General features: G+C 53.9%; 1 protein-coding gene and 1 long non-coding RNA gene across 5 annotated transcripts in view; one reads left to right on the forward strand and one right to left on the reverse strand.

Moving 5' to 3' along the window:
• Positions 1-3,083: 3,083 nt before the first annotated feature.
• On the reverse strand, positions 3,084-11,963 carry LOC116797500. Of its 2 annotated transcripts, none has more exons than XR_004360664.1 (3): positions 11,834-11,963; positions 7,401-7,547; positions 3,084-3,242 (listed from the first exon to the last, which is right to left on the reverse strand). It is a non-coding gene; the product is annotated as an uncharacterized LOC116797500 (long non-coding RNA). The 2 variants fall into 2 exon arrangements; XR_004360663.1 differs by having other exon boundaries at positions 3,084-3,789.
• A 144-nt stretch (positions 11,964-12,107) lies between these two features.
• Positions 12,108-12,845, forward strand: part of PRDM16 (PR/SET domain 16) — a 262,940-nt gene continuing 262,202 nt past the window's right edge. For all 3 annotated transcript variants that reach the window (XM_032709186.1, XM_032709187.1, XM_032709188.1), the window contains exon 1: positions 12,108-12,267. In XM_032709186.1, the coding sequence (XP_032565077.1) occupies positions 12,231-12,267 (37 nt within the window). In that variant the 5' untranslated portion in view covers positions 12,108-12,230. The remainder of the gene's footprint in view (positions 12,268-12,845) is intronic.

Consider the following 12,845-nt stretch of genomic DNA (forward strand, 5'->3'; position numbering starts at 1 on the left):
GAGGTTTGTAGGTTCTCCAGCTCCTTTGGGATGATAAACTGGGGGTGGTTCACAGGGACGGGGCAGAGAATCTGAGTTACAGCCCCAAAATCCAGAGCAATCTGTGCTCCTGTTCTGTGTCTGTGCTGCACCACTAACCCTGGGCTGCAAAACCTACCCCCAGCAAAGGCCCAGATGGTTCCAGCAGGAACCTTTGCAATGTTTGTGGGGTTCCTTACTCCGTTAAAACTCCTGAGTTTTGGAGGATCTGCCTTGCTAGCAAAGACTGGGGTGGGACTGGGGGGAGCTGCAAGGGGATGAGCTGTTTGCTTCAACTTCAATGTTTCTTACAGGTCTGCTGGGTCCTGATGTTGTTGGTGTGGGTGCCCAGCTCCTCTGTGCCAGCAGAAACCTCTTCTCTGCAGAGGAAGAAGAAAACAGCAGGTAGGAAAAATGTTATTTCTTTCCTATAAAAGGTAAAGGATGGGAAGGTTCGAAGCTGAGAGCAATATAAAAGTGGTAGCAAGTGGAACTAATGCAGAAAGTGTTTTGGGAAATCTGAATTACTGTTCTCTGCTCTGGCTGAAATAGTGTTGTTTTGGGTGTGAAATGGTGCATTTGCAGCAGTTGTGGGTAGCAGTTTGGTCAGGCAATGAAGGTGGCAGTGTGTGTGTGAAGTGCCAGGTGACAATAATTGGTGGCTGTTGCCAGGCTGGTGAGCAAAGGTTGGTGTTCTTGGACAGGGCATGGGGCTCTCCTGTGGTGCCAGAGCATCCCAGGATTTCACATTATGGCAGATGGATTGCAGGACACAGTGTTGGTGTCCCTCAGAGCTGGTTGGTTTGAAACTTGTGGCTCCAGGGAGGTGGCTGTGAGATTTTTGTGAGGAGGGGAGAGACCCTGGGGGCTTCCAGGCTGAGTAATTCCAGAGGGTCTTGAGGTTTATCTGTGAAGGGCAGGAGATGTGTGAAGATGAGCAGTGAGGCTGTGGCTGCTCTGTGCTGAGGATGGAGCTGACCTGAGAGTGCCAAGGAGGGCTGAGTCTCTCTCCTCACCTCTTCCCCTGTAGCCTGTGGATAAACAGGTAGAAGAGATCAATAATTTGATGGGTTTTGTGTAACAAATGTGGGATTTCTGCTTGATGGTCGCTGGTGCCAACCTTGGAGCTCTTTGTGGTGCTGGAGGGCAAATGGCACCTGAGCCAAGGCCCTGGAGCAGAGGGGGAAGGAAAACTGTGGTTGTGGTGTGGGTGAGAACTGTCTGGAACCGTCCTCTTGTGAGAACCCTGTGTTTGAACTGCACATCCATCTGCTTCTGGTAAAGGAACACACAGCTGCTCCTGCCTGCATTTATTGTTTAATTCATTCATGCTGCTTGCTGGAAACACCATCGTTAAAGTCCTTTTGGGGCACAGTCTGCTTTAAAGAAAACTCTCCATGGAAAAGGCTTTCCTTTAAATTTAGTACAAAAGAAAAACCCAACGAGTTTTATTTATAGATCAGGGCATGAGAGATTTTCAGTTTTCAAGCCAGTGCTCTATCTCTGTTTCTCCCATAAAAACATGTTTAGCATTTTTCTCATCCTACCAGAATAAAATTCTTTTATTGAGATTTTTTTTTTCTTGACAAAATGCAGCCACTTGAGTGACAAAAATATTGGGTTTACCCATTGAATAACTTTGTGAGTTGTGATTCTGTTCTTGGATGATGTGTCCTGGGTTTTGGTTATTCTTTAATAGATCATCTCTTATTTCTGTGAGCTTGGGGCAGTTTATATGACTAAGGGTGTCTGAGTATTTTCCAGATATGCACCGTGGGTATGATAAATTTATTATTTATACAGAAGAATCCAGAATTTCCTCGTGTGATATCAGCATGTATGAACAGTGAGAAAATGTCTGGTGTAACTGTCAGAACTATGGCTTTCCAGCAACCTGAGTGATAAGCAAATGAACAGTTTAGTGTGAGTTTGTGTGTGTTTAAGGGTGGGGGGAACCAGCAGTGTCCTGGTGAATGACACCACTGACAACACAGCTCTTGATTTCTGCTGGGAAGGGCTTCAGTCCCAGCAGGGAAAGTCTCTGGTGGTGGGAGTGTGGCTGCCAGAGCAGCTCCTGGATGATCAGACAGGGCTTTCCTTAACATATTTAAATCATTGTATGGATGATCTCACTCCATTATTTTTCAAGAAACTTCTCAGTTCACTCTATTTAACTTTATACTTCAGAGAAATGAAACTATTTCCCCATCTCATTTATACTGAAGGAGCAAAACTGCAGCTGAGTGGCAGTGGAGCAACTCCTGATGTCTCTGTTTGAGGGCACTGAGAGAATCTGGGTGAGACCACGGGGAGGTGTCCATCAGGAACCCGTGCTGCTGTGCTCTGAGGGGGGTGTTGAGTCACCCAGAGGTTTTTGGAGCTGGTGACAGTGTGTGTGCCTGGGCTCTCTGTCTGAGAACACCCTGTGTGAGCCCAGGGCTCACAGCCAGAGCATCTGCTGGGTTGGGTTGGTGTGAGGTGCCTGAGCCCTCTGTTCTTTGCTGTTGTTTGGCAAATTCAAAAGTGACTTGTTGTCAGAGCAGGAGCTCTTCCCAATCATCCTGCACAGCTTTGTTGTGGCTCTGAGGGGATGTGAGTAACCTGCTTGTACCTGTAGCACACTTTACTCCTCTCTCCTTTCTCCAGTGAGTCTGGAAGCTGCTCTTCCAGCAGTGAGTGAGCACCTTGAGCACAGTAAATGAGTGGGACACGATTCTGAGGGCAAAGCCTGAAAAAAATAAGATGTTCCTTCCTGTCAAATGGACTCAAGTTTGCAGCTTGCTGTGCTGCTTTTGTATAAAACACTTCATCCCTTTTTTTTAAATTTTATTTCCTTCTGTTAGCATGGAGTCATAGAATGGTTTGGGTTGGGAAGGACCTTAAAGCTCATCCTGCCAAGGGCAGAGACACCTTCCACCAGCCCAGGTTGCTCCAAGCCCCGTCCAACCTGGCCTTGGACACTTCCAGGGATGGGGCAGCCACAGCTTCTCTGGGCAACCTGTGCCAGTATTGTTCAGCAAGACTTTTGACCCAGTTATCAAAGTAATGTTTTATTTTTAAGGCCATTTTCTCACATGAGAAAACCAGAGCTTTCATTTTCTGACAGGGAGCAGTGAGTGTGTCTGATGCTTTCCAAACTGTGCCATTCCTTCCCCAAAGGTTCTGCTCTTTCCTCTGGTTCAGCACAAGTCTTCACAGGAATAAACCCAATGGAACATGAGTCACTGTAGGAACAAGCACATGGGCGAGGTGGGCTTCTGGCTTATAAATGGTACAATTGTAGATAGAGAAGTGCAAGGACTGCACTGGTTGGAAAGCTGGCTGGAAAATAGCAGTCATGAGGTAGACAGACATTTATGTTCATAGAAACCATTGACTAGTTTGTATATATTTGCATTTAATTTTCTAACCATGTCTTTGGAGCTTGGTTTTTAACTGTTCTTTGATTATCTTATCACGAGCTGCACCTCACTTATTTTCAACAACAAACCTGTGGAGCTCCTGTGGGACTGCCACGAGCTCTCAGGTGGGAAATCTGTGGGCTAAAAAGCCACCAGTAAGGCTGAGAAGCCTGATGACCTTGTTTCTAAATGTTTGACATGCCCTCTGTGTTAACAGAAGTTATGGGAGGGTCTCTGTGAAACTTGGGGCTTCTGAAGGCAAAGAGCAAAACTCTGAGAGTGTCAGTGTTTGTCTCCTCATTGCTCCCATCACAGTGTTCTGAGGTTTCAGCCCAAATCTCTTAAATTAATGGGTAGTTCGTTCTTCCACCTGTAAAATAAAACAGAGGCAATGTGCATGTGTGACTGGAGAAGGGTTTCTCTCTCAGTTTAAGATGCTGCTCGTTCCTCTGAGGGGAACAGCATCTCCCTGCAGCAGGGGAGTGGAGCTGGGGAGGAAACTTTTCAGTGGTTTCAAGAGTTTTCACCTCCTCCACGGAAACGAAACCAAAACCTTGCCCAGTTTAACACTCAAATTGTGGGGAGAGGAGAAACGAGATTTAGCAGCAGGACAAAGAGCCAGAACACAGGAGTGAGTCCCTGTGATGTGTGAAAGACTCTGTTCCTCCTGGTACCCTGAGCTGTTCTGTCCTGCACTGCATTGTGTTGTCTTGTGAGAGCCTTTTTGGCTGAGCAGTTACTTGTGACTGATGTGATATGGGGGGGGGGGATATATTTGTTCAAACATCGATTTCCAGTGATTAAAAGCATTCTTTAGAGGAATCCCCACCCCGTTCTAACCCATCACAGCATTTAAGAGGTAGTTAGTGGGACGGCAGTACCTGAAATGGGGGGACACGGGGTGATCCAAATGCATGCCTGGAGTAATTCTCTTCAGTTCGTGAGTTTTACCCAAGGAATGAAGTTGACTCATTCTTCCTGGATTCAGTCCACCTCTCATGGAAATCGATGGAATTCTTTCTGTTGCGTTTTAACACATGTTCTTGCAGTTACTTTCTCCAGTAAGTCCTCATTAATTTGTAAATCTACGTGAACTCTCGGTTCCCTGTGGTTAAAAATATTATTTTTTTGGTAGCGATGGCCCAGTCACTCGGAGGGTGCTGTAAATACTTTCCCATCTCTGGTTATGATCTACAGAGCCGAGGACAGGAGCTCTTTGTGCTCCTGGCACTTACACGATTTCATTGATTCCGCCTTTAAGGGGAGCGGGGAGAGCCGGGGTCCTGCTGGGGGGGTCCCCAGCAAAGGGGGTGCCCCCCCCGGGGCTGGCCGGGGGTCCGGGGCTGTGTCCCCCCCCAGCCCCGGCGGTGCGGCCGCAGCTCGGGGAGCGCGTCCCTCCCGCTGCCCGGAGCGCTGCCCGCTCTCCCGGGAGCGAGGGATGACGGCGACATCACCTCACACCCCATCAGGTTTTTGCCTTCCCCCCCGGCCCGTGAGTTATGCTCTGAACTGCCTTCTTAAAGATTTTTTTTTTTTTTGTTAAAGCTGCTTTGTATTAAATGAATAAAATATGTTCGTGTCCCGTCGGGTCCCTGTTCGCTTCCATTCCGCCCCTTTGTAAAAAGGAGTTAATCAGAAATGAGTTGCCACTGGCTTTTTACAGTTTATCGCGTTCCCAAAAGGACTTTTACATCCTTAGCCCATTGGATCATCTTCTTTTAATCCTGAAAAGACAACTGCGAGGGCGTGTGTGTGTGAGGGGGTGTTCGAAGGCAGAGATCGTGTCGCCTTGTAAACAGGTTTTGCAAACCCAGCAAGAACTGAGGTTCGCGTTTAGAGATCCTCCTGGTATCAAAATCTCGCCGTTTTAATTCCTTCTGCTGCAGAAGAGCAGCGTTTATCCAGCACCGAGAGGTTTTTCAGGTGTATTTGGAACAGATAAATATTTCCGGCTTTAGAACTCTGTTAGTGTTTAAAGAAAAAAAGGCGTACTGGGGGAACGGTTTGATTCTTTACTTTTCCTGTTTGTTAGAAAAAAGTGTTCTTAATTATGACTTGCGGGGTGGGGGGGGGGATGCTTGGAAAGCTCTTCCAGAAAAGTAATTCTAAACAGTAGGGGGAAAAAAAAAAAGGAAAAAATACTCTATGATGTTTTATTTTAATAATCCTTTGCAGGCATGTGAGCCGCGCGCTGAGGGGGAAAAAATAAAGAAGTTTCAGGAAAAAGGCACGAACAATACCGCCTTTAAACCCAAATCTGCAAACTTTTGAGAATATGCCCTCGTATTGAATACACCGGATTTCTCTCCCGAGCGAAGGGGAAGGTTTTGTTCGTTTGGACAGTCTTTGAATACTGTTCTAAAACTTCTTTCAAGTGGGAACTGAAGAGAGAAATGTTAAGTTCTGGGAGGAGACAATAAGTTAGCATCTTTGAGCGGGGTCCCTTGCATGCAAATCAGGCTTTTGGCAATTTGGGGAAGTTTAATTGGAAGGTGGAAGCGTGTAAAGATAAGGAAACGGAATCGGTAAGAGCAGCCCCGCTGCTCCCTGGGGGCCCGGGGGGGGAGGCCGGGCCGTCGCTCCTCACCTTGCCCGGGGCAGCCCTGGGTCCGCCCCGTCGGGCAGCGCCGGGGGCTCTCGCCCCTCTCCCCCCGCTCTCGGCGGCAGCTCCCAAAGGTGTCTCCTAAATAAATCCCTCCGTTTAAAGTTGCTGTAATTTTCACCTAATGAATTTTTTCGTTCCTCTCCCCCCTCCCGCCCCCGGGACATTGTGTCAGGCCAGCCCTGGACGGCGCGTTGCGTTCGCCGCTCTTGGCTGCGCGCAGCCCCTCCTCGGGATTAGTGGTCGGGCTCCTCATTTCCCATCGCCATAAAAGGTCTTGAACTCAATTAATAGCTAATAATTATCCGGGCAGCTCCGCCCCGGCCGTCCTTAGCCGGGGAAGCGCAAACAAAGCCGGCCCGTAACCCGCGGGGGCTCCGCACCCCCGGCCCCGCACCCTCCGCGGCGGGGGCTCCGCACCCCAGGCCGGCGGGGCCCGGGGAAGAAGCGGGACCGCCTCGAGTGTCCCCCCGTCGGGTTAGGGCAGCATCGCTCTGCGCTTCGGGGACCGATCCCAGGCAGCGGGGGGACAGGGGAGAGAGGGGGCATCTCCCGGGGGATCCCCCGGGGAGGGGAGTCACCCCCAGGGCGGGCGGTGTTCGCGGGGAGGGCTCCGATCCGGTCTCTGGCAGGACAGCAAATGGCACTGGGGGGGCTGCGGTTCGCTCACACCCCCCCACTCTGCCCCCAGAACACTTAATTACAGCCAGTAATGTGCAGCGGGCCTGGCTCCGGGCTGGCCCCGGGGGAGGGGGGGTCCCCCCGGCCAAGGGAGCCCCTGTGCCGGTGCTGCGAGAGGATTAATGTACCCCAACCCCGCTGGGTGCTGCAGCTCGCTGGAAGCTTTAAATTAGGGGAGTTCTGTTAATTCCGAGGGAAAAGGCGAACATAGATAGTGCCTCCAGTATACGGCATTTCGGCTGAAAAACGCTTGATCGAAATTTACTTCCCCAATATTTGTTTCCCAGGGTCCCCTCCCGCAGGCAGAGAACCTTCCCCAAAGCCCCGGGCGAAGCAGAACCCCCTGCCCTGAGAGACCGGAATCTTGAGCTCTTTCCATGACAAAACTGCCGAATTACAGCGCCCATCGTTTCCATTTTGCTTTCATTTGGCAAGCGATCTCCGGGCAAAAATATTTTGATCAAACGTCTAAAAAAATTGCTATAACTCCTTAATTTCCCTTCATTCCCGGAGACCGTCGCGATTAAATCTGCTGTGTTTACATCCCCGAAACTGTCTGTTCGTGGGCTGCCGTTTTGGAGACAACATTGCTCGATCTCTGACGATTGTAATTATAATCCTGTTCAAGTTAGATATTCAAATGTAAATGGTGCTTCTCTTTTTTTTTTTAAGACTTATTTTACGACGTGCATTTTTACCTTCGCCGGGGCCATCAAGGCGCAGCCTCGCGCGGCGGAGTGTAACGAATTCGGAAGAATTCTTAGAGCTGAACATGTTTTTTGAAAAATCTGAAATGGCAATTTACACGGTGTTTTTTTTATGGCCAGAGGAGCCAGCGATTTCTTCTAGAAATAAGGAAAAAAAAAATAGTCTCATAACCTCATTTTGATGCACAGACGGGTTTCAGTGCAGGGGAATATCAGAGCAGTGAGGTACAGGACAGTGACGTGCAGGCGCAGGTTCTGCAGCGATATTAACCTTTCCCCTCTGTATTTCATCGCTAAGAGGACCAGAAAGAGTGATTTAATTTCTTCTCCCCCCCCCTCCCCCCCCCCGAACAAAATGCAGCCTTTCTCGGTGGTGCTTGTTCCGGCGCTTCTCAAAGGTTTTCGGGCAAAATACTGATTTTAAACCAACGAGTGTGTAAATAGGTCAGTTCAGGAAAGGACCTACCGGGGTCTGGCGGGTGGAGGATGTGACTCTGGCACTGAGCCTCGGTCACCCTCCACCTGCGTGTGGAGCGGGTGTGAGCCCGGGAGCGGGGGGACCCTCAGCGCGGGGGGCCCGCAGCCACCCTTGGAGAGTTTTAATTTTGTTATTTTTATGTTTTTCGCCTCGGGCCGGCCTCCAGCAGAGCCGCTGCTGGGAACGCAAACCGAGTGTCCCCGGGGCGGAGGATGCTCGGCGGGGGCTCCCCCCGGACCCCCGGGGCTCCCGCCTGTCCTGAACCGCCCCCTTGTGCCGGCTCCACGCAGGGACCGCGTCCCAAAGGTGTCGGAATTCCCTGGCGGCGGGGGGTGAGCGGCGCGCTGCTCCACGGCGTGGGTGCGAGGCAGCCCCTCGTTCCCCCGTGGGTGCGCTTCCTCCGCTTATTAAGGGCAGATTAGGAGGCAAAAATCCCTCGGGAAGCGTGTGACATTCTTACCGCCTGATCTGCGCGGGGCTCGCTGACCTCGCGGAGCGCAGCCCCGTCCTGTGCCACCGGGCTCTTGCGTAGTTGAAAATATTAATTCTTGATTTAATCCCGCCGCAGCCGTGCGCGGGAACAAAGAGTGATTTATGCGAAAATCCTTGGGAAGGGGTTACTCGGGGTGTGCGGCAGCTCCCGGACAAGCCGGACTAGCGCAACCATTCTAATCTTCTTTACTGCTTAAAAAACGCTTGTGCAAAGCAGCTCGCAAAGCGCCTTTCCCCTCTCCCGTGCCCCCGCTGCCCGTTGGTGCCCACCCGAGCCCGGCGCTCCCGGGAGGGCCCCGAAGGGAGCCGAGCCGGGCGGCTGCCACGCAGCGCTTCACCTGGAGAGCGTGTTCCAAGCCGGCCCTGTAAAGTACCTGGGAACACATGGCTTGTAGTGGGGATGCCAGGGAACCCACCCATAAATTCCCGCCGCTCCAACGCCCCCTCCCCAGAGCTGCGGGGACCGCGGGATGAAATGTCCATTAGTGGGGAGAGGAGCGGGATGGAGGCACAAAGAGGGGCGAGGGCGGAGGGGACAAACTCTGAACAGGCGCGTTTCGGTACCGCTCGCTCGCTTGTGCCCCCAGACCCCCCAATCCTCACCCCGGGCCGTGCCACCCTTGGGGCACTGCGGGTCCCTGTCCCCTGCCACGCGTGTGGTGCAGAGGGACATGGCTGCTGCTTTCCCTGGAAGAGACAGTTATTGAGGTTCGATGGAAATTCGGCCACCTCAGAGGGAATCGTTTTTCCCTCCAGCCACCCCCGGGGTGCCCCAGGCCCTGCTGTGGGCAGAGTTCCTCGGGAAGTGGCGGAGCACGCGTGTCTCCAGGCCGGGCAGGGCCCCGGCTCCTTGGCAGCCACCCGGCCTGACCCGGGAGAGCCGAGAAGCTTCCTGGCACTTCTCCCTCCCTCCTCGCTAATTAGTTTGCTGTTCCTCGTGGAAGCGACACGCACTCAAACAGGTGCAGGCTGGAAAAGCCGGTGGCCGCCTCAGGATGCTCACCCGGTGGGACGGGGGGGGGGGCTTCGGGGATTCCCGGGGGGCTGCGAGGCTCTCCCTGCCCGGGCCGCACACCTCGCTCCGGGGTTTGCTGAACCCCAGGAGCCCCTCTCCTTCCACAGGGGTCTCAGTGGCGGGATGCAGCGAGGAACAACCCTCGGTGGGCACAGGAGCGTGTCCCCAGGACACGCCGTCCAGGAGCAGCCCGGCCCCTGCCCTCGCCACCGGCCCTGCAGCCTCTCGAGCTGTTTTGGCTTAAAGCGAGCCGGGGAAACGGGCCCCGTTCCCGGGGGCTGAACCGCAATCACCCGCCTGTGCCTGGTGCGGGAAGGGACCCCACTCGTGTGGGGGGTGGCAGCGTGTTCTCTCCCCCACGCCCCGCAGCCCACCGCCGGCACACCCCGGCACCGGCCCTTCAGAATTCGTTCTCTAATTTTTTCCCCCCTTTTTTTCCCCACGCATTTTTATTTTAGGGCTTTTTCCCCCCCTCCGCTTTCCCCCTTTCCCGGCCCGGCGAAGGGCAGCTCAGCCCGGCCCCGCTCGGTGCCCGCCGGTGGCCGCGGGAGCCCCGCTCCAGCCCGGCAGGAACGGCGGCAGAGGCTCGGACAGACCCGGCGGGGCCGCTTCTCGGTGGCTTCGTTGGCAGAAGCATCACCAAAACCACGGTCGAACCCCCACACCCCTCGTGCTCCCCCGAAAGCGTTTTGCGTCTCCCTAAATATCTGCGAGCGGGTCCGCTGGAGCTTGGCTATTGACCGCAGGAGCTGATTCCCGGGGGAATCGGAATGCCGGGGATGCAGGAGGGTTTGGCAAGAAAACAAAAGCAGGGGTTGTGCCGGGCCGGGGCTGCGGGGGGGGCACGGCCGCGGTCCCGGCCCGGTGCTGCGGGCCCTCCGTGCCCTTCGTCCCCCGGCTCGGGGAAGGGGACGCGGCGACCGGGACATTCTCCCCTCGCCAGCCGTGGGTCTCCCGGCTTTACTCGGTCTTCTGCCAGAAGACCGCTGTAATAACAGGGACAAATAACCCGGGACGACGTTTTCAGACCGAAATCCGTCCGTCCCGGGAGCAGCTCGGTGGGGGACGCGGGGACAGTGAGCGTCCAGGAGCGCTGGAAGAAATATTGCAATGAATTGGAAACATTCGAGCTCCTGTTTCACCGGTGAGGCTGGGAAGAGCTTGTTTTTCCAACCTCGGGGTGCCCGCCGCGCCGTGGAACGGCGTCCTCGAGGCAGGAATTCACAGGCACCGCTTCGGCATTTTAGGCGACACGTGGCTCCAAGTTCCCTTCAAACGGATTTATTTTATTTGGCCTCCTGCTCCCCCACCCTGCCCTCGAACGCGGCTCCTCGGTAGCATCTGAAAGGCCCCCGCTCCCATTTGCAATTAAAGAGTTTATTGAGGAGGGGAAAACCGGTAATTAGCAGGAATATTCCCCCCTCCCCAGTTCCACCTGCAGGGCAGGAGTGCAGCTGGCGGAATGGCTTCCAGCAGGGACCTGACGCACCCGCACAAGTTTTGCTTTGTTTTTGCGGTGCCCTTCGGTGCCAGGGCTCCCGGGTCTCCCCGGGACGGGTCCGCATCTCCAGCGCGGACGCCGCGCTCCCCTCGCCCCAATATTTTATGGAATGTTTAGGAAGGCGCGCGTTTCTCCCTCTCTCCATATTAATCTCATTAAATCCTACCTTTCAACCTTCTTCCGTGACCATCTGACCTGGCCACTTGAATTAAAATAGTGCTTTCTCCGCAGTCAAAGCCAGCACATCAATCACCGGCTATTTACACTTCGCTCCTCTCTTCAAAGCGGCTCTGCCCGGGCTCTCGCTACCTCCGCTCCGGGGGGGTGGGCAGGTCCTGCGGGGCTCCCCGACGCTCCGGGGGTGTCTGTCCTTCCTCTCCCCCCTTTCCTCGGGTGTCTCCCGGCTTCCCCCGTCCCTGGGGAGCGCTGCCCCGGCGCGCTGCTTTCCTTCCACCTGGAAGGCGGAGGGGAGCGGCCGCCCTCCCTCCCCGTCCCCTCCCGACGGGGTGCGGGGCCCGGGGCCCTCCCGACGTGGGGGCCGCGGCCCGGGTCGAAACACCCGCAAACACCGACAACCCGAACGGGGGAGAAGGGGCGAAGCCGCCGAGCGCCGAAACATTCTGGTAGAAACACGAGAAATACCGACAAAACACAACAGCGCAAATTCTGTTATTTTAAAAGTTATTATTCTTAAAGTTACTCGAAATCCCCCCCCCCCCGAGCCAAAGGGGGCGAGAAAGGAGAAGAGGGCTAAAAAAAGAAAATAAAAGGGAAGAAAATAAAGACAGAAGCTGGCTGAAAAGTTTACGTAAAAAAATATTTTTCAGACTAAAAACAAAAGCATGTCTAAACTACGATTGCAAGATGACATCTGTTATACTCTTTTCAGCATTGCTATTTAGTAGTAGTAGTAATAATAATAATATAATGATAATCACCTCTTTATAGGATGGCACCTTGATCCTTAAATATTGTCCAGTGTGTAAGGTCAGTGTGCGGAGGGTGAGGAGCGGAGAGGGCTGATTTTTCTTAAAGGGGCAGATCAGGGGAAGGCTGTGATGGGTGCTGGGAGAGAGGAGGGGGCAGAGATAAGTGGTCTGAGGAAGAGGATAGGACAGGAAAAAAAAAAAAAAGGCAAAAAAAAAAAAAAAAGCCCAAACCAGGCTGATGATGATGAATACATTGGAAAGTTTTTTTGGCCCTGGTGAGGGTGTCAGATTGAATGCTCTGTGCGCATGTGCGAAGGTGTCCAAACTGACAATGCTGGGGAGATGAAGATAGTGTGTAGCTGCTTCTGGGCTCAAGGAGGAGGAGAGGAATCCACACGCCGACACGATGAGATCCAAGGCGAGGGCGAGAAAACTGCCCAAAAGTAGGTCCTTTCTCTCCCTTCTTCCGCGCGCCGGCGGCGGGGCCGGGGTTGCGGAGCCGGGCCGGGGGCTGCGGGGGCTGCGAGCCCCTCTCGCCCTCCCCGCGGCGGCCGCAGCCCCGCCGCCCTCCCGCCCGCCCGTGGGCGCGGGTCCCCCCGCGCTGCCCCGCTCGGCTCCGCGCTGCCCCGCGCCCTCCCGCGCTGCGGCGGGCGGCGCGGGGCCGGGGGAGAAAAGCGAAAGTTTAGCTGGAAGTTGACGAAAGGGGATAGCAACTTTTTTTTTTTTTTTTTTTTTTTTTTTTTTTTTTTTTTATTGAGTCGTTCCAAGTCTTGTGAAATAATATTCCCGGGTCCTGAAATAGTGGGCGCTAGAGGTCTGCGTTTGGCATCTGCCGGCGGGAGCGGAGAGACGGAGCGCTGGAGAGAGGGGGGAGAGAGAGAGAGACAGGCAGAGGCAGACGGGGGGGGTGGGAGAAACCCTTCTGGTCTCGGGAACAATTATCGAGCAGAGGGAAGGAAGAGAATTTGTAGCAAAAATGGATCCGCTCTCAGTGAGGGGCTTTGGAGTCGCAGGTCCAGAG

This window comes from Chiroxiphia lanceolata, chromosome 22 (genome assembly GCF_009829145.1).
Source record: "Chiroxiphia lanceolata isolate bChiLan1 chromosome 22, bChiLan1.pri, whole genome shotgun sequence".
NCBI lineage: Eukaryota > Metazoa > Chordata > Aves > Passeriformes > Pipridae > Chiroxiphia > Chiroxiphia lanceolata.